Here is an 18,432-nt window from a genome sequence, read left to right on the forward strand (position 1 = left end):
TTGACCTAAAAACTTGGCTGCAAACCCCAATTAAGTTAAAGTTAAGAAGAACAGTCAAACCTACCTTTTTTGGCACGTGTCCGAGTCGCAGGTAGTTTTTACCTGGGCCTGCTGGCGGTGTTCGCTCTGACGCAATTAACGCGGTGGAAGGCCAAGTGGGCGTTTCTTAATCGATATTCTTACGCCGTTCTTTCTCGCGTCCCCCTACACGCGCCCATTCAACGCGACTCAACAAACAACGTCATTTATTTTTTACGAAGCAACGCCGTACAAACGGCACTTTACGACAGCGTCACTTGACACTGGGCTGGAAGCTAAGACGACGCAAAAAAGCAATCTAGATTATTATTATGTTTAGAAATATCGGTTATTTTTAATCCACGATTGACAAAAGTAGAGAATTAGAAGAAATAAAAAGCTATCGAGCAAAGGCGAAAAGGGAAGGTGAAACGAATGATAAAGCTTTCAAAGGGACGGTGAAACGAATTAGGGATATTAGTTCTTAAATAGGCGAAGACAGAGGACGCCCATCTCGAGAAAGAATATCAGGGTCGAGAGTCCCAAGAAATTGAAGAGAATTTGAAAGGCTCCGACCGATGACTTGAGGCTAATGGCCGACAAGGACTTGGGCGGTTTCTTCCATTCCGTTTTAGAAACGTAAAATCGATGTTTGAAATAAAAGTAATCGGGGAATTTCGTTTCCACAGCCACCAACATTCTAACAAACAAACAAACAAACAAACGGAGATAAGAAATACCTGAAAGACAAAGTAAGTATTAGCTTACGCCAAATTGACTTGTTCCATGAAGTGGGGACACTGTTTCAAATTGGGGTTAACTGGGAAAACGAAGGTGACGCCCTTAATGTGTTCCTTGCTGTAGTAGATGAAGAGATTGTTGGTCTTAGCGCCCTCCAAGATAAACCCCATAATGGCTTCCAAGTAGAACCGCGGGATAATGTAGCCGAAAACTCCTCGACTGATTGCTCGGTAAAAATCCTCTCCCAAAATGTCCTCGATGTCCGCGAAACTACTCCGCGATTTCAAAGAGAGCTTGGCGTTTCTCCTGGCCACGTCTTTCTCCTGTAAATTCGGTATCGCGTGCTCTCACTCATCGCTCTTCAAATGATAGTCGCCATGTAGTTCTAATTCTTACCCACTGCTTGACGTAATTGTGCGAATTACTGTTCTCGACGAATTTTAGGGCTAACTCGGTGTTGGCGCTGAAACTGTCCAAGCTGTCGATGTACAAGTAATCGCTCGAGTACAATTCCGTCTTAAAGACGCTGCTCATGTACGTCGACAAGATGGAGATGGCCACCAACCAGGAACCGAAGATCATACGCCAGGGAATCGACTTCGGGACACGGTCAAAGGCTGCAACGAGAAACGTCTCATTGCACGAAAGGTTTTGCAGTTTCGAAGTAATTAACAAAACACTGACGTTCGCAAAAGAAGATACACAAGAAACTCCAGCAAAGTTTGGGGTACTTCTTAAGGAGGCTCTTGATGCTACTACTTCGAAGGCGTTTTAGACCCGGGCCAAGGAATCTCTCGATTTCGAGTGACACCAAAGAGAGCCAAGGAAGCGTCGCAATCCCCAGAACGATCATCGCAACGACCTGAAACCGCGTTGCCAACCTATAGGGAGCTAACAACTGCGGCTAGGGGGGAAGAGATAGTCTGACGTCACGCAGTCCCAACCTCTCTGGTTGGCATTTTTGCGCGTAGAATACTGTTTCCAACCCGCCGTTAGGGGGAATGAAACTCCAGTACGAGATAGAACAGGGTGTGACGTTTCAGGGACGTCAGAACTGTTAGCTCCCTATTAGTGTGTCGCGCGGGTAGGCCTAAAATTGACGAGCTATAGGTAATTGTATTGCAACTTTACGCTATCATCCATGTTGAAGAAATTGGTGGAGTATTTGTCGACCATCTTGGGTGGTGACGTCATTAAGACAATTTCAGTCATCCCGAAATAGGACGTGTAATACCACGATTTCGTCAAAGCAATGTCCGAGATCTCGGCCGGGAACAACACCCCTTCCACGTCCTATTAACAACAACGCAATCATTCATTCATTCATTCGATCTACCTAATTCATTGGATTCAAATTTAAATATTGACGCGCCTTAATTTTTCCTATGAATGTTCCATTTCCTCTCATATCTTGAAACGAGATGGGAACGTACACCATCCTTGAATGAACAAACAAAGCGCGTTGGTGGCCGACGAATCAAACGAAATTGGAATATTGTCGCGATAATAAATAAATAAAATTCTTTCCAGGGAATCATATACTTAAAGATAGAAGGAAGGAATACAGTATCCATGAGACGACCCGACTATAGAGTGACTAGTCACTAGTGTCCTAGTTAGTGAGAGAGAGAGGGTGTAGACCGTGCGCGCTCTAGTAAGAGGGGAGACTGCAGGCACCTAGTAGGGGGCTAGACACTGAGCTAAGAGATAGAAGAATACGAACTTTACGTATGTAGAGTAATTTCGGTAGAGAGGGGGAGTGAACTGTGTTGGAGGCATCTTTGTAATAGAGAATACTATTCGCCCCCACTAGAGGGTTACGACGTTCGGGACCAACGAGTGATGCTTTATAGATATTTAGAGCTACTAGGGATATTGGCGCGAGGTGACGAATTCGTCAGCATTGGCACCGAAATTCAGAGCCCCAATATTGACACCCAGTCACGGGGTTTCTCTCACTAGAAATTGGGCCAATTATTCCTTCCTTCTATTTTAAAGCTTACTACGCGTTAGCTCGTTTTGGAGAGTAGCTATACTAGCGTTTGAAGAATGGCTAATCTAATGAGTAGTAAGCTTTAGATATATGGCTGCCTGTTGTTCGATGCTTACTCAATGTTAAAAGTAGCTAAAAAGACGGCTTTAATGTTGTCAAATAATTTAACTAGGGAATCCTGAAGCAAAAGTTCCTGAAATGAAGCCCAGATTTAAACAATATTACTGATGGATTTCACAGGGGAATCCATAGAGATAAAAGGAGTTTCAAGGTGCCCTCAAGATGGTACGAGTCATAGTCTAGCTCCGCCCACAAAGCCCGCCTAGATAGGCCTACAATGGCTGTAGCGCAATGATTCCTTTTAGCTCTTATGTGTTCCTCACACGATATCCCATTTAGTATACCTCGCACATTCCAACGGGAAGTTGAACAGTTTCGGCCATTCTAAAAACAAGCATACACGATTTTAAAATACGTATCATCAGGGATAGATTTAATGTTAGAAGAAGGAATGGAGTCTAACGCTTAGTATTTACTTCAGTCCGACTCATAGACCTCCCAGTATAGAGCCCCTCCCTCCAACACGTAACGAAAATTTCAAATTATCTTATTGGCTCGCTTAAACCACGTTTTGATGACGTTACTGACGGGGACGGCAAAAAATACGTAATTCCTGTTTTTACCTCTGTCGCTGTGACCCACCCGCCTCTTCTTTCATACCCCCTAACCTCGTCCCGTGGAAGGGGGTCGGACTTTGACGCGCGCCCAGATATTACTCCGTTCTCCATTCCTACTTCTAAAATTAAATCTACCCCTGGTATCATAGTGGGTTTATTTATAACCAAAAGGGTTTGGCTCCGAATAACAGCGGATAAGTGGCTCTCGCCGCGTTAAAAATTTCAATTCGGCGCCTGACCAGGCGTATGTCGCTTTACCTCGAATCTATGGCCTACCTGACTCACTTCGTTACAAGCCCTCAGTAAACAGTTAGACGAAATTATGGTGAACATATCTTACGAACTTATAACAGTAGGCCTAGTAGAGTACTTACTTGTACTTGTAGAATCGCGTGGTCGAATTCTCGACACGTTCAAAGGTACTCCCAAATATCTGGCAGCTCATTTTTTCGCCTTAACCCGAGTTAACCGTCCGTAATGGAAGCTTTCGAATGGCAATTTTTAAATGGCAATTTTATTTAGCGCGTCGCGAATGGTTGTCGCAAAAACCCAGTCTGGCAACCGAGAGCTATAAATGGAAAGTACTTAATGCTAACGTTAATCGTGTTTCCCCGAAGAAGTCTTGTTTACCGTCTTAAAAGGCGCGGACAAACTTTAAAACCGCAAACCATTAAAGCTTTCAATTTCGGTATCAAAGAGTTAAAAGGTCCGTATGGAAAAAAAAAATTCGTGTAAACAACTTCGCGTGCGAGAAATTCAACTTTTAGAACTATAGGCCTAGAACTCTTCTCTCTCTAGCTACCTTGGCCCTAAACTATTATGGCTAAATTAAATTGCCCTTTCAGTGATACAGCGAGAAAGGTTGCAAGTAGAAGCTGGTTCCCACCAAATACACTTGGGCCGTATCAATACGAGCTAGGCCTTGGGGGGACAATAAGTACTTTTGTGACTACTGCCGGGGTCACGAGGGTGTCAGATCATACATACGGAAACTAGGAATCATGGCGTACCCATTTTCACGCAACGTATCCATAGGGGGAAGAGATTGTTTGACGTCACGCAGCCCCCCGCCCTCTGGTTGGCGGCATTTTTGCGCGTAGAATACACTGTTTCCAACCCGCCGTTAGGGGGGATGAAACTCCAGTAAGAGACCAGAGACAGAACAAGGTGTAACGTTTCAGGCTCAGAACTGTTAGCTCCTTATTGGCGGATTTTGTGGATGACGAATTTCACTTACCTTTCGAGTAATCTATCTTGCTGCGCGACTCTCGTTCTTACCAACCAATGAAATGACGGAACTTAGGAAAACGTCATCAGAATTTAATTGGCGCTACGCGGTTAATGCTCAAGCTCCGCCCACATAGCCCGCGTAGAAATGAAGACCTTGGGATAATTGGGGGCAGAATGATTCCAATTGAGCAGTTTATATTCTTAGTTTGGACAAGGTAGGATTGGCGTGTTCTTCGCGTGCCTTCCGGAATTGTTTCCGGAAGTGTAACTTAGCGGGCTTAGTATGATCCCACTAAAATATTTACGATGTTGACCATAATATAATTGCGCGCGGGGGCCAGAGGGAGACTTGACCACGCGATTTACATTCAAAAGACACACCAGCTGGAGGACGAGCGCGTCATCACTCGAAATCAATAGGACATACATTTTCGCAAAGATGACGAGGCGTTTAATATAATCAACAAGAAAAGATTGAAAAAGAGATGTGATCATTTTTTAAAGGATATTTTTCTGCCTAATTTGTGTTTGAGGACGGGAGTGGATCGGCTGATGTGTTTGGAGTGTCCCCCCATCCCGTCGTAACCCTGTCGAATGCAAGAAGTGCCCTCCTCCTCCTCGCCCCTCTTATTATTATTCAGGAGTCGCTTTCCCACGTCAAGTAAGGCGCTATCTTGACCATCACGCTGCTTGGCGTTCAGTTTCGTCACCAAAGCGTTGACCATATTGATCTTGGGACGTTTCAGGGGCGTCGGAGTCTGAAATCAAACAAAACCACTCCTTCATATCAAAAAGGGTTCACATAAATTTCCCTGAGTTTTCCAGGTTTTTCCCATATATAGAGTATCCTACGGAGCAAATGTTAACGAAGGAGGGGGGGGGACAAATAGGACTATAACATACTCAAAGGACATACCCGTATCTCAAGTAGACACAGAGTTACGAGCCTGCAAATTATAGTCTAATGCATTTCCTATGGAGGGGTTTGTTTCTTTACGTTTTGCTTAATTACTTGGCCCCTGTTTGTCGTAGCCCAAAGTTTTTAGTATGGTTAGATGGGGGACAAATTGCACTATAACATACTCAAAGGACATCCCCGTATCTCTAGTAGAAACAGAGTTACGAGCCTCCAAAGTTGGGTGTAATGCTATTCCTATGGAGGGGGGTATGTTTACGTTTTGTTTAATTACTTGGCCCCTGTTTGTCATAGCCCAAAGTTTTTAGTATGGTTGGACGGGGAACAAATTGGACTATAACATTCTCAAAGGACATCCCCGTATCTCTAGTAGAAACAGAGTTACGAGCCTGCAAAATAAAGTCTAATGCATTTCCTATGGAGGGGTTTGTTTCTTTACGTTTTGGACCTGTATTCTCGGTCACCCATAATAACATATCTGTAGTGTAGTGGTTAACACATCCGCCTCACTCACGGAAGGCCACAGGTTCGAAACCGCGAAGTTTTTTTTTTCGCTTGGGATATGTAAAGACCTTTATAATTATCCGATACACTACCAGAAATAACCTACCTAATAACAATAAGTGAGACACTATCATAAGCAACATAATATCAATAAGTGAGACGCTACCATTAGAAACGTAATAAGGGCGACGCTACTATAAGTATTCGCGTTTCTTTAACGAAATTAGGTTCAATTTAATTAGATTAATTAGTGTAATTGGCTAGGCAATGATTCCCATTATAGCGCGTGTATTCCTGGTAGGATAATAATAGACTTAACGAAGGCGAACCCCGTGCACATGGCACGGCACGCGTGACGCGTCTCATTACAATTTAAAATACATCTCTCAATTCTGACTAGATTTTGTTAAGTCTAAATTTAAAAGGTGATCTGAAAATGTGGCGACGCGCTTTAACAAATCCAAGAAGGATGTATAAGAGGGAGAATCGTTCTGGAAAGGGGAGGGGTAGCGCCTACAGCCGTTGCTAAAGGTGGCCGTTGTTAGAAACAAACGAGGCCTGGAGATTCAAAATTATAAACAAGCTCACGCGGCTTGAACGCATGCGCGAGATTGTACGCTCTCTTGCCATGAGAGGGTAGCGGGGGTAACCATGGTAACCCCGGGGAACGACACAGTATCGTTTTAGGACTCCTAGTCTCCCCTCTTATTCATTCTCCTTGTTTCAAGTCAAAGCGTTTAAGAAGGTAAAACTCATGTAACTTACATTTTCTTGGAGCGTGGTATCTAAAGTCATTGGCGTTCCGAAGGAGTCGTTGAGGGGTCTCTTGGCGGTGGCGTTGGGGGGAATGTATTTGCGTTTGCCCGTTTCCTCCAAGCGGTCCAAGTTCTCCGTCAACTGTTTGATCTCCAACTTTTGTCCTTCGATTTGTCGTCGGGCGTCGTTCAACTCGGAATTCAGAAGACCAATCTTTTTACGAAATTCGCGATTGCTTCGTTGCAACGAGCACTTTTCCTCCGTTGACATTTGAAGTTGCCTTTTCATCATTGAAAGATAAGTCGCCATGTGACTCAGGTTCGTGGGGTCATCGCCGTAATTGCTTAAAATGTCGTTGATGTCCGATTCAGAATTGTTAATGATCGCTTCCACGCTGCAATTCCGAATTGCAACAATTACAATAGGTCAGGGAACGTAACATAACTGATTATAGCTTAACAGGGATAGATTTAATTTTACAAGTAGGAATGGAGTCTAACGGTGTTAGTATTTACTTCAGTCCCTCCGACTCATAGACCACCCAGTATAGAGCCCCTCCCTCCAACACGTAACGATAAGTTTAAATTATCTTATTGGCTCATTGCAAAGCAGGCATCGGCGGGTGGGTAAAAATCATTTGAAATACGTCACAGACATCACGTGATGCCAAGATACAAAGGCTCCTCATGGAGTGGAAATAGACATCTTGTCCTTGTTTTTCGCGAGATAGCAGCGCCAATTCCATGAAGTGGTAGTTTTCGACATAAAACGAACTAAGCTTCTTTGGACCACGCCTCTCGTCGGTCACGTGCCTCTGACGTATTTCAAATAATTTTTGCCCACCCGCCGATGCCTGCTTTACAGTCCCTTTAAACTAGGTTTTGATGACGTTGCTGACGGGGACGGCGAAAAATAAGTAATTCCTGTTCTTACAGGGTTCATACCACTTTTGGAAAACAAATTTCCCTGAGATTTCCAGGTTTTTCCCCACATACCAGAGTTACGAGCCCCCAAGTTTAGTGTAATGCTATTCCTACGGAGGGGGGTTGTTTCTTTACGTTTTGCTTAATTCCTCGGCCCCTGTTTGTCGTAGCCCAAAGTTTTTAGTATGGTTAGATGGGGGACAAATTGGGCTATAACATACTCAAAGGACGTCCCCCCTATGTCTAGTAGAACCAGAGTTACGAGCCTCCAAAGTTGGGTGTAACGCTATTCCCATGGAGGGGGGTTGTTTGTTTACATTTTGCTTAATTACTCGGCCAATGTTTGTCGTAGCCCAAAGTTTTTAGTATGGTTAGATGGGGGGCATATAGGACTATAACATACTCAAAGGACATCCCCCTATCTCTAATAGACCCACAGTTACGAGCCTCCAAAGTATATTCTAATGCATTTCCTATGGAGGGTATGTTCATGAACATTTTGCTTAATTACTCGGCAACTGTTTGACGCAAATTTCCCTGATTTCCCTGAATTTTACTAAAAATTCTAAATTTCCCTGAATTTTCCATTAGGTTTTTGTCAACTATTTATTTCCCTGATTTTTCCAGGTTTTCCCGGTTTTCCAGGTTTGTATGAACCCTGTTTTACCTCCCGCCTCTTCTTTCATACCCCCCTTCCCCCCGTGACGTGGAAGGGGGTCCGGGACTTTTACTCTGTTCTCTATTCCTTCTTATAAAATTAAATCTATCCCTGATTATACCTTAAAATAATTATTTGCCTTTATCTAAATATAAAAGGAATTAAATATTAAAATAAATGATTTCTTACTATAATACGATAATTAGCATTTAATTATTCTTAAAAATAATCAAGGACTACCGCGATAACCGCCATTGCTTTAGTGGCGCCTGCTAAATTTAATTCCTTACGCGCGTGATCGAGTGGGCTATGCTTACCTTACCCCTCTCAGCCTCTGAGAAATCAACCAATCCCGTAAGGGTCAGAGGTTCGGGCAAGCAGACGTCACTAAAGCAATGGCAGTTGGCGCGGTAGTCCTGGATTATTTTTAATACTAATTAAATGCTAATTATCATTAGAGATAATTTATTTTTCACTTAATATTAATTCCTTTTATATTTAGAATAAAGCCGTTCTTTTAATTAAGGTATAATCAGTTACGCGGCACCTGAACTTTTACTTTAATTTTAATCAATAATTAAGGATAAATTTAATAAATAATTAAGGATAATTTTAATCAAAAATTAAGGATAATTTGGACAATAATAAATGTTAAATTTGGACATTAATAAATGTTAATTTGGACATTAATAAATGTTAATTTGGACATTAATAAATGTTAATTTGGACATTAATAAATGTTAATTTGGACAATAATTAATGTTAATTTGATGGATAAATAATAAGGTTATCACTTACTTCTTAAGCAAAACGAGTTGACTCTCCAATCTGTGATTTTCAGCCACGTATTTTTTATTCAGGGTATTTTCCTTCAATGCTTGCCGCAATTGCATTTTCAAGGCGGCAACTTGACCCATACTGTCCATTAATTGTCGTTGAAAGTCATCGCGTTCCCCTTCGGCTTTGACCACGAAACACTGAATCTCGCTGGCCCTCTCTTCCAAACTGCGAATGCGTTGATCTTTGGTCCTGATTGTCGATTTCAAGTTGCAAATTTCATTTTCGAGGACGTTGCTGCATTTCTCTTCACCCTTTTCCGGTTCATTAACAGTCAGGTAAATCGTGATTAATTTGTTTGCCGTTGCGCTTTTGCGGCAAGCCGGACACGTTTTGTTATATTCGAACCATTGCAACACGCAAGTTTGGTGGAAGACGTGACCGCACGGCGTAGTCACGTTTGGATTGTCACCGTCTAAAAGGTCCGAGCAAATAACGCAGTTGGCTCTCATACTTAATGTATTTACTAATATTAATTAACTCATTAATTCATTTATTTAATTAACTCCGTTAACCGCGTTTATAAGGATCGCGAAAGCCGAAATTGCCGCCAAAATATTCAACTGCCGACTTCGGACGATGCAGCAGAAAGCTAGTTTCCAAATACAATCGATCGTCTGCTACGGTTTTTCAAGTTCCAGACTTCCAGTCTGGGAAATAAGCATATTTTTTTAAAGTAGTTCTTGGGACCAGTGGCTCCCTCTAGCGTCCGAAATAATAAACTGGTCTCCGGAGTAGTCCCAGCGTTTGTTCTCTTATAGATATGCAATTAAAAAACTGCTCCTGAGGACCAGTAACCCATAATTCTTGAATATAAAAACTAGTCCAAGTAATTAATATACTGGTTTTGAACCAAAGGAAGTGTGCTATTTCCCAGACATCTAGGTCTTCATCATAGCGCACTCGCTCACGCGCTCAACGGATTCATAATTTGAGCATTAAATAATCACATATTTGAGAATTTAAGCTTTAAAACATTTATAATTAATGTGTTTCTAAAATTTTATCAATTAAACTTCTAGCAATAAAACTAATTCCGTTTTCCAATTTTGGGGATTTAAAATGCTGTTGTTCAGCCCGTTTTTCTTAGTTTTAAGTAGCAGACGAATTTCAAATTCAAAATACGGGCGGCTAAAGGTACCTACCAATGAGATAGATACCTACTATACCGAGGACGAATTGTAGTTTATAAATAACATTATAAATACCGCAATTAGGCCTAAACGTTCTAATTAAGTTAAACAAAATGAACGATCAAGTTTTGGAAGAGATGGACGAGTTTTTCTCGAAAATCCTCAATGACGATGCTAAGCCTAACAGCCAGAAAGAATGGTGCGAATGCCCCATTCAGTATCACTACGCGAAAAATGTAGAACTTCTGTCTTCCTCGCCTATTTACGACGATCCAACTTGGATCATCGATGGTCAAGTAGTTCCATCCACGAGGTCTCAAAGAGACAACGATTTTGAAATTGAACTGGAACAAGTTGTACCAACTGGTAAGCCTAATACTTTTCAAGGGCTTCGAGTAGATTCGAGAGAATATGAAAATGATTTCTTTGTAGAAAAAGTCTTTTCAAATAAATTCGATTTGGACAACAACGTTGTACCTTACACCCAATCGCGAGCTTTCAAGGACCAAGAAGTATTCTCAACTTACAGCCAATCAGCGTTGGAATGCGGTGAAAATCATCGTGACGTCACGGATCCGGCCGCTGAATCTGACCTGGTCAGCGTAGCTACTTCAAATACCTTCGTTTTGAATATGTCAAAGGAGGATTGGATACGCGTCCAAAGGTCCCTGACCAATTGGAAGCCAACTGGCTCACTGACTCGACGTACTACGTCATCAATGTCCGATGTCATCGTTAATGTCTTTGATCCGGACACAAATCATAGGGAAAGACTAAACTTTAAGGTGCACGAAGAAGTAACCAAGTATTTTCTTGACAATACAGTCAAATTGCGCTACGAAATGGCGACCAATCGCAAACGCCGAGCTTCTTTAAGCCTCGGTCTTCCACTGGAACCCCCTATGCCCGTGAAACGCCTAAAACTCCGCCAGGAATCATCTTCAAGGGTCAAGACGGTCAAGTTGAACACAAAGTTACACGCTCTACTAAGTGACTTTGAGTTGACCTTCAAACCAGCGCCGAACATCGATAGTCTCAGCATTAAGGCGGTCCTTGGCCAGCCAATGAACATCGATGTTTTCGTACCCTTAACCGATCAATTGGCGAAAGAGAAAGATCGCGGCCATTTTGAAAGAAACGTACTACAACGCGGAAGTAGATTCGAGGAAATCGATGCCGAGTCACTAAGCCTAACCGACATCCCGGACGAACAGCCAATGAACGTCAAGCTCTCCATACCCTTAACCGATCACGTGACTATTCGGATTCCAACAGAGAGCGACGCTAGCAATTTCGATAAAAGCGCCGAGTCACTAAGCCTAACCAACATACCGAGTGAACAGCCAATGAACAGCGAAATTTCGGAACCCGTGACTAAAGTTTTATCCAATCAGATTCCGAGAGAGAGCCACGCTGAAAAGTCACTAAGCCTAACTAGTCTGCCGAGTGAACAGCCAATGAACATGGAATATTCTGCACCCGTGACCGAACTTTTGGCCAATCAGATTCCGAAAGAGCGCCACGTTGAAAAAATTGATAAAAATGCCGAGTCACTAAGCCTAACCAAGATACCGAATGAACAGCCAATGAACATGGAATATTCTGAACCCGTGACCGAACCTTTGGCCAATCAGATTCCGAGAGAGAGCCACGCTGAAAAAGTTGATAAAAATGCCGAGTCACTAAGCCTAATAAGTAGTCCGCCGAGTGAAGAGCCAATGAACATGGAATTTTCTGTACCCGTGTCCACACCTTTGGCCAATCAGATTCCGAGAGAGAGCCACGCTGAAAATATTGATAAAAACGCCGAGTCACTAAGCCCAACCAACGTACCGAGTGAAGAGCCAATGAACAGGGAATTTACGGAACCCGTGACCAAAGTTTTGGTCAATCAGATTCCGAGAGAGAGTTGCGCTGAAAATATTGATGAAAACGCCGAGTCACTAAGCCTATCCAACATACCGAATGAAGAGCCAATGAACAGTGAAGTTTCTGTACCCGTGATTGAACCTTTGGCCAATCACATTCCGAAAGAGAGTTGCACTGAAAATATTGATAAAAACGCCGAGTCACTAAGCCTAATAAGTAGTCCACCGAGTGAACAGCCAAAGAACATGGAATATTCTGTACCCGTGACCAAACCTTTAGCCAATCAGATTCCAAAAGAGAGTTGCGCTGAAAATATTGATGAAAACGCTGAGTCACTAAGCCTAACCAAGATACCGAATGAAGAGCCAATGAACAGTGAAGTTTCTGAACCCGTGACCGAACTGTTGGCCAATCAGATTCCGAGAGAGAGCCACGCTGAAAATATTGATAAAAATGCAGCAGAGTCACTAAGCCTAATAAGTATTCTTCCGAGTGACGTGAATGCGGACGCGCCACGGAAAGTGGGTCCAATGCCACCGGCCGATGCCCGATTCCTTTGGAATGCAAAGGACGTGGCTTCGACGCTGTTGGAGCAGGAACCAGCATTAAATAGAGCACGTACTCCAACTTTGAGATTGGGTCTGTCGCGTACTCAGAGAGTTAAGCCTTTGCATAAAAACTACAAACCGAATTACATTAACTAAGAGTTCGTTTATAACCCCCTTTCTTTTAAAAACATATTTAACTATCTACAATTATTCCTTAATGTTGAAAGGAAATATTTTACCATTTAAGTTAAGAACCTATTTATAAAATACAGGCTGTTCCAATAATTACCCTCCCGTTTGGGAACAACAACATGTAATGTATATAAAATGTAACATAAATAAATATGTAATTTTCAACCGTTCATTAAAGATACATTAAACATTTTAATATACCTCATAAAGTCTTGGAATATCGTTAATACACTCAAAAGTGCATAGATATAAAACGAAAAAGTACACTTCATTAACAATTCTCCGCGACACGTAAACTGAAATAAGCAAACTACCCTCCTCTAAGTTAACCGCCTACAAGAACTAACCAATCAGGGAAGAGCAGCTTATTGACGTCATAGGGTTATAGAAAATGGTAAATACACGATGCTGGCGATCCCAATGTTAATTTTTGGTACTAGAGCTCGGTGAACCTAGTCACGACTTGTTCCCTGTCGTATCATACGCAATACTATTATGGGATTAAGGAGCGAGGGCTTCTCATATTACATGGCGCGAGAAAATTGCAACGAAGTGTACTTAGTACTTTTGTTTCATTCTATATACTTTTGCTAGACTTCAAATTGGATAACCACAGACGATATTTTGTACTTACATATCGAGCTGAAGTACTACATTAGATACTTACCCTTAGTACCGCCTTCCAAAACACTTAAAGCGCTACTTTCCCACATAGTCTTCTTCAAGCACACGCAGATATGACCGAAACCATTTTCGTGACTTGTTTTTTTCATAGACAAAGCGCTTTTCCCCGTTCCTGCATTTATAATAGTTAAAGAAATATTAATGAATGGGGGAGCGAATGAATTAAAACAAATTCCCTTCAATTTTATTTTTTTATATAATTGATAATTGGACGAGAACCGAATCAGTTCAGTTCCGTCAACCGGTATAAAAAATCGTCATCGTCATCAAATTGTTTGTTTCTTAATTTCTTCTTCTTGTGGCGTCTCAATCGCGATTCACCGCCACGTTTTTGTAATTTCACTTAATAATAATCGCTTTAAGTCCTCACTCAATTAATTAATTAATTACAAGTACATTTATAGTTTGGACTCGAAGATACGACCAATGGGCGTCCTCCCCACCGACCAACCAGCTCATTTCGCGCCTGGTAAGGTTGGGGTTAACAAAAGCATATAGTTATAAAGACGAAAAAGTACACTTCATTAACGATTCCCTAGCTGCCTTTGGTTAGTTAACTGTAGACGACACGTAAACTGAAATAAGCAAACTACCCCGTACAGGATCTAACCAATCAGAGAAGAGCTTCTTGATGTCATAGTAGTAAATACGTGATACGTTCATTTTTACCAAGAAGTGATATCTAGTTTATTAGGGAGAAGGTATAAGATGCAGCCTAAGTATTGGTGCGCGCCATAGTCCTGCAGTCCCCCTTTCAAAATACAAGGGGGGACGTAAAAGGAGGCCGCCGGGCTATTTCGCAGCCTCTCCTCAATAGGCAAGTACAAGTAATTTTGGTACTCATTCGCGTCGCGCTGACGTGCACGAGTTTTCAAGAACCAATCAGATGCAGGCCGCGGGGGGGGGGGGGGGATTAACTCCGCCCGGGCAGGCTACGTAACGTTTGGACTGGAGATAAAGAGCTAGATTATAAATGTGCAGGCGAATTTATACCTTCTCCCTAATAAACTAGATATCACTTCTTGATCATCCTTTATGAGCCTAAAGAGTGCTGTCAGAAGCGCCGGTGTGACGTCACCCATGCTGTTTTCCCATAAAGAAAAAACGGTAACTGTCATGGCCGCCCATTGCTAAAGGCAGACTCGTGACGTTTAACCTTGGATCTGACGTCACAGCTGACAGCACTCTATTGAAAGGGACAGCCTGTTCCCGGTTGAAAAGGTAATCATGCGCAGAGGGGGAGGAGTCGACACTATTCTGTTGGTAAAGGAGGCGTGGCTTCTCGAGAACATCACACGGCGCCAGCAAATGTCAACGAAGTATAGTATGCACTTTTTGCTTTTATATCTATATACTTTTGATGTTAAGAATTGCGGATGTATCCATTGGTCATATGATCAATTAATAAAAATTAAATTTAAAAAAACACCACGTAAGTTTTTATATTTGTCTGACATACTAATTAATTTGTGCTGGCGATTTTCAACCATTATTTCACCCGTGAACTGTGACGCAATTCACCACTTGGGGGGGGGGCAACTGTACAAATTCATGGGTAATTGTTCTGTTTTGTTCATCACGTGATCGAGAAACATTAATAATAATAATAATAATTATAATAAATTGTCGTAAGTACCAAATAAAAATTTTTTTTCGCGATCATAAAACTTGTGTTTTTCGCGATCAAAGTCTGACTTTTAATTTAAAAAATGACTTAGAATGTTCAAGATCCCTTCATTCAGTTTTCACGACGCACGCGTGTCTTATCAAAGAAGGCGTGACCAAAGCGTGACCACGGGGGGGGGGGAGAGGAGGAAAATTCAAAATTAAGGGGGAGGGGCTTAAATTTACAAAGGGGGTAACCACACCGCGTCATCCTCATACTTACGCTTATATCAATGTTGCTTTAATGACAAGATCGTAATCAAAGATATTTAGTTAAAATATTTCATAATTAAATTGATCTATATTTAAAAGACAATTTAATCGCTTTTCGTAGCGGATTAAAGTACCTACTAATTTAAAATAAGTTTTATGAATAAAAATTAACCGTCATGAACCAGATGCCTTCATTTGTTTCAAATTACGTTAGAGCAGAAGTTCATAAGATATGTTCATTCCATAAGTTTGTCAGTCACTGGTAACTTAGAAACTGGAGCTTGTCACATAGATAGGCGCTGCTGACAAAGGCTTAGAATACAGACTACATAAGAAGATGGACTGCAAAATTAATTAACCACTTGCACCGAGTATAGATAGGACTTCAATTGCAGACTCGCTTCCGTCGTTCTCCTTCTCGAACTATAGCTCGAGCTGTAAGTCTCCTCAGTAGCATTACGAACTTGTACAGGAAGTGCATATCATACTTATGGAAGGAACATATCACTTATAAACTTATGGTTATGGTTGTTAGAGTGTGCACGGCAACTTCGTGAGTTGTTTGTTTGGTGAAGGAGAACGAGGATATGTACCGAAACGCGAACAATTATAAGCCTTGGAAACTTTAAAATATTATTATATTAAATTGTGGCGTAAGTACCTTAAATTAGGACAAAGGGGGCGTGTTTAGGGGCGGGGGGTTATTAGACGGAGACGGGTGCGCTATCCTTTTTCTCGTACTCGTCAATGTACCATTGCTGGTTCAAGTAGACGAAGCGCACGAGCAACTTGTAAATGGTGTTGCGCGCTTTGACCTCGACGTACATGGCGACGAAGAAGGCCAAGAAGAAGAGGACGCCGCAGACCAGCGTGACTATTTCCGAGTCGGTCAACTCGGTCCGGTCGGGGTCCACCTTCGTCCCCTTGTCTTGCTTGAAACACATGATCGTGATCGTGGCGCAACCGATCATGATCATGACCGAAATGAAAAACAACGCGTGCAACACTTTGTCCCGACGTGAACAGTGGGGGAATTGCCAGTGACGAACCTGCAATTTGAACACCAAAATACGTCACATACATTGGCGCCTGAACACGTGATACCCAGGCCCAGCATAGGTTAGAAAAATTGGATCAGTGACGGACAATTTGAACACCAAAATACGTCACATACATTGGAGCCTGAACACTTTCCCCATAAACATTGGCGCCTGAACACTTTCCCCATAAACATTGGCGCCTGAACACTTTAACCCCACCAAGGCCTAAATTGAACTGATACGAAGCCCAACATAGGTTAGAACAATTGGATCAGAGACGGACAATTTGAACACCAAAATACGTCACACACATTGGAGCCTGAACACTTTCCCCACACACACTGGAGTCTGAACACTTTCCCCACACACACTGGAGTCTGAACACTTTCCCCACACACACTGGAGCCTGAACACTTTCCCCACACACACTGGAGCCTGAACACTTTTCCCACACACACTGGAGCCTGAACACTTTCCCCACACACACTGGAGCCTGAAGACTTTCCCCACACACACTGGAGCCTGAAGACTTTCCCCACACACATTGGAGCCTGAAGACTTTCCCCACACACACTGGAGCCTAAAGACTTTCCCCACACACATTGGAGCCTGAACACTTTCCCCACACACACTGGAGCCTAAAGACTTTCCCCACACACATTGGAGCCTGAAGACTTTCCCCACACACACTGGAGCCTAAAGACTTTCCCCACACACATTGGAGCCTGAACACTTTCCCCACACACACTGGAGCCTGAACACTTTCCCCACACACACTGGAGTCTGAACACTTTCCCCACACACACTGGAGTCTGAACACTTTCCCCACACACACTGGAGCCTGAACACTTTCCCCACACACACTGGAGCCTGAACACTTTCCCCACACACACTGGAGCCTGAACACTTTCCCCACACACACTGGAGCCTGAACACTTTCCCCACACACACTGGAGCCTAAAGACTTTCCCCACACACATTGGAGCCTAAAGACTTTCCCCACACACACTGGAGCCTAAAGACTTTCCCCACACACATTGGAGCCTGAACACTTTCCCCACACACACTGGAGCCTGAACACTTTCCCCACACACACTGGAGCCTGAACACTTTCCCCACACACACTGGAGCCTGAACACTTTCCCCACACACACTGGAGCCTGAACACTTTCCCCACACACACTGGAGCCTGAACACTTTCCCCACACACACTGGAGCCTGAACACTTTCCCCACACACACTGGAGCCTGAAGACTTTCCCCACACACACTGGAGCCTGAAGACTTTCCCCACACACATTGGAGCCTGAAGACTTTCCCCACACACACTGGAGCCTAAAGACTTTCCCCACACACATTGGAGCCTGAAGACTTTCCCCACACACACTGGAGCCTAAAGACTTTCCCCACACACATTGGAGCCTGAAGACTTTCCCCACACACACTGGAGCCTAAAGACTTTCCCCACACACATTGGAGCCTGAACACTTTCCCCACACACACTGGAGCCTGAACACTTTCCCCACACACACTGGAGTCTGAACACTTTCCCCACACACACTGGAGTCTGAACACTTTCCCCACACACACTGGAGTCTGAACACTTTCCCCACACACACTGGAGCCTGAACACTTTCCCCACACACACTGGAGCCTGAACACTTTCCCCACACACACTGGAGCCTAAAGACTTTCCCCACACACATTGGAGCCTAAAGACTTTCCCCACACACACTGGAGCCTAAAGACTTTCCCCACACACATTGGAGCCTAAAGACTTTCCCCACACACACTGGAGCCTAAAGACTTTCCCCACACACATTGGAGCCTGAACAC

The 18,432-nt window shown here is 43.0% G+C and overlaps 4 protein-coding genes across 4 annotated transcripts in view; 1 reads left to right on the top strand and 3 right to left on the bottom strand.

The window, feature by feature from the left end:
* Window positions 1-1,623: 1,623 nt before the first annotated feature.
* LOC149709588 (uncharacterized) lies at window positions 1,624-4,981 on the bottom strand. The gene is made up of 5 exons (XM_089864981.1): window positions 3,804-4,981; window positions 3,157-3,196; window positions 2,869-2,945; window positions 2,132-2,198; window positions 1,624-2,052 (listed from the first exon to the last, which is right to left on the bottom strand). Exons 1-5 carry the CDS (start codon window positions 3,872-3,874, stop codon window positions 1,864-1,866), a joined length of 444 nt encoding a protein of 147 aa, XP_089721107.1. The 5' UTR covers window positions 3,875-4,981; the 3' UTR covers window positions 1,624-1,863.
* A 106-nt stretch (window positions 4,982-5,087) lies between these two features.
* Window positions 5,088-9,867, bottom strand: LOC149709589 (uncharacterized). The gene is made up of 3 exons (XM_089864980.1): window positions 9,215-9,867; window positions 6,845-7,229; window positions 5,088-5,417 (listed from the first exon to the last, which is right to left on the bottom strand). Exons 1-3 carry the CDS (start codon window positions 9,703-9,705, stop codon window positions 5,151-5,153), a joined length of 1,143 nt encoding a protein of 380 aa, XP_089721106.1. The 5' UTR covers window positions 9,706-9,867; the 3' UTR covers window positions 5,088-5,150.
* Window positions 9,868-9,987: 120 nt separating this feature from the next.
* On the top strand, window positions 9,988-13,247 carry LOC149709590 (uncharacterized). The gene is made up of 2 exons (XM_089864975.1): window positions 9,988-10,752; window positions 10,819-13,247. The coding sequence occupies exons 1-2, from the start codon at window positions 10,500-10,502 to the stop codon at window positions 12,957-12,959; spliced, it is 2,394 nt and encodes a 797-aa protein (XP_089721101.1). The 5' UTR covers window positions 9,988-10,499; the 3' UTR covers window positions 12,960-13,247.
* A 594-nt stretch (window positions 13,248-13,841) lies between these two features.
* Window positions 13,842-18,432, bottom strand: part of LOC149709591 (uncharacterized) — a 35,715-nt gene continuing 31,124 nt past the window's right edge. The window contains exon 7 of the mRNA XM_089864976.1: window positions 13,842-16,606. Within this exon, the coding sequence (XP_089721102.1) occupies window positions 16,262-16,606 (345 nt within the window). The 3' untranslated portion in view covers window positions 13,842-16,261. The remainder of the gene's footprint in view (window positions 16,607-18,432) is intronic.

This window comes from Phalangium opilio, unplaced genomic scaffold, assembly GCF_054372755.1.
Source record: "Phalangium opilio isolate 3A_F unplaced genomic scaffold, DU_Popi_V2 ptg000013l_1, whole genome shotgun sequence".
Lineage (NCBI taxonomy): Eukaryota > Metazoa > Arthropoda > Arachnida > Opiliones > Phalangiidae > Phalangium > Phalangium opilio.

What these genes read in the sequence shown, in the direction of transcription:
- LOC149709589 (XM_089864980.1), bottom strand. Translation starts at nt 9,705, where the DNA reads ATGAGAGCCAACTGCGTTATTTGCTCGGACCTTTTAGACGGTGACAAT. An exon ending in CAACTCGTTTTGCTTAAGAA is followed by an intron (nt 7,230 to 9,214) that starts GTAAGTGATAAC and finishes TCGGAATTGCAG; the next exon opens with CGTGGAAGCGATCATTAACA. An exon ending in ATACCACGCTCCAAGAAAAT is followed by an intron (nt 5,418 to 6,844) that starts GTAAGTTACATG and finishes GTTTGATTTCAG; the next exon opens with ACTCCGACGCCCCTGAAACG.
- LOC149709590 (XM_089864975.1), top strand. Translation starts at nt 10,500, where the DNA reads ATGAACGATCAAGTTTTGGAAGAGATGGACGAGTTTTTCTCGAAAATC. An exon ending in GGAACAAGTTGTACCAACTG is followed by an intron (nt 10,753 to 10,818) that starts GTAAGCCTAATA and finishes ATTTCTTTGTAG; the next exon opens with AAAAAGTCTTTTCAAATAAA.
- LOC149709588 (XM_089864981.1), bottom strand. Translation starts at nt 3,874, where the DNA reads ATGAGCTGCCAGATATTTGGGAGTACCTTTGAACGTGTCGAGAATTCG. An exon ending in ACGCGATTCTACAAGTACAA is followed by an intron (nt 3,197 to 3,803) that starts GTAAGTACTCTA and finishes GCTTGTTTTTAG; the next exon opens with AATGGCCGAAACTGTTCAAC. An exon ending in TTCCCGTTGGAATGTGCGAG is followed by an intron (nt 2,946 to 3,156) that starts GTATACTAAATG and finishes GCTTCATTTCAG; the next exon opens with GAACTTTTGCTTCAGGATTC.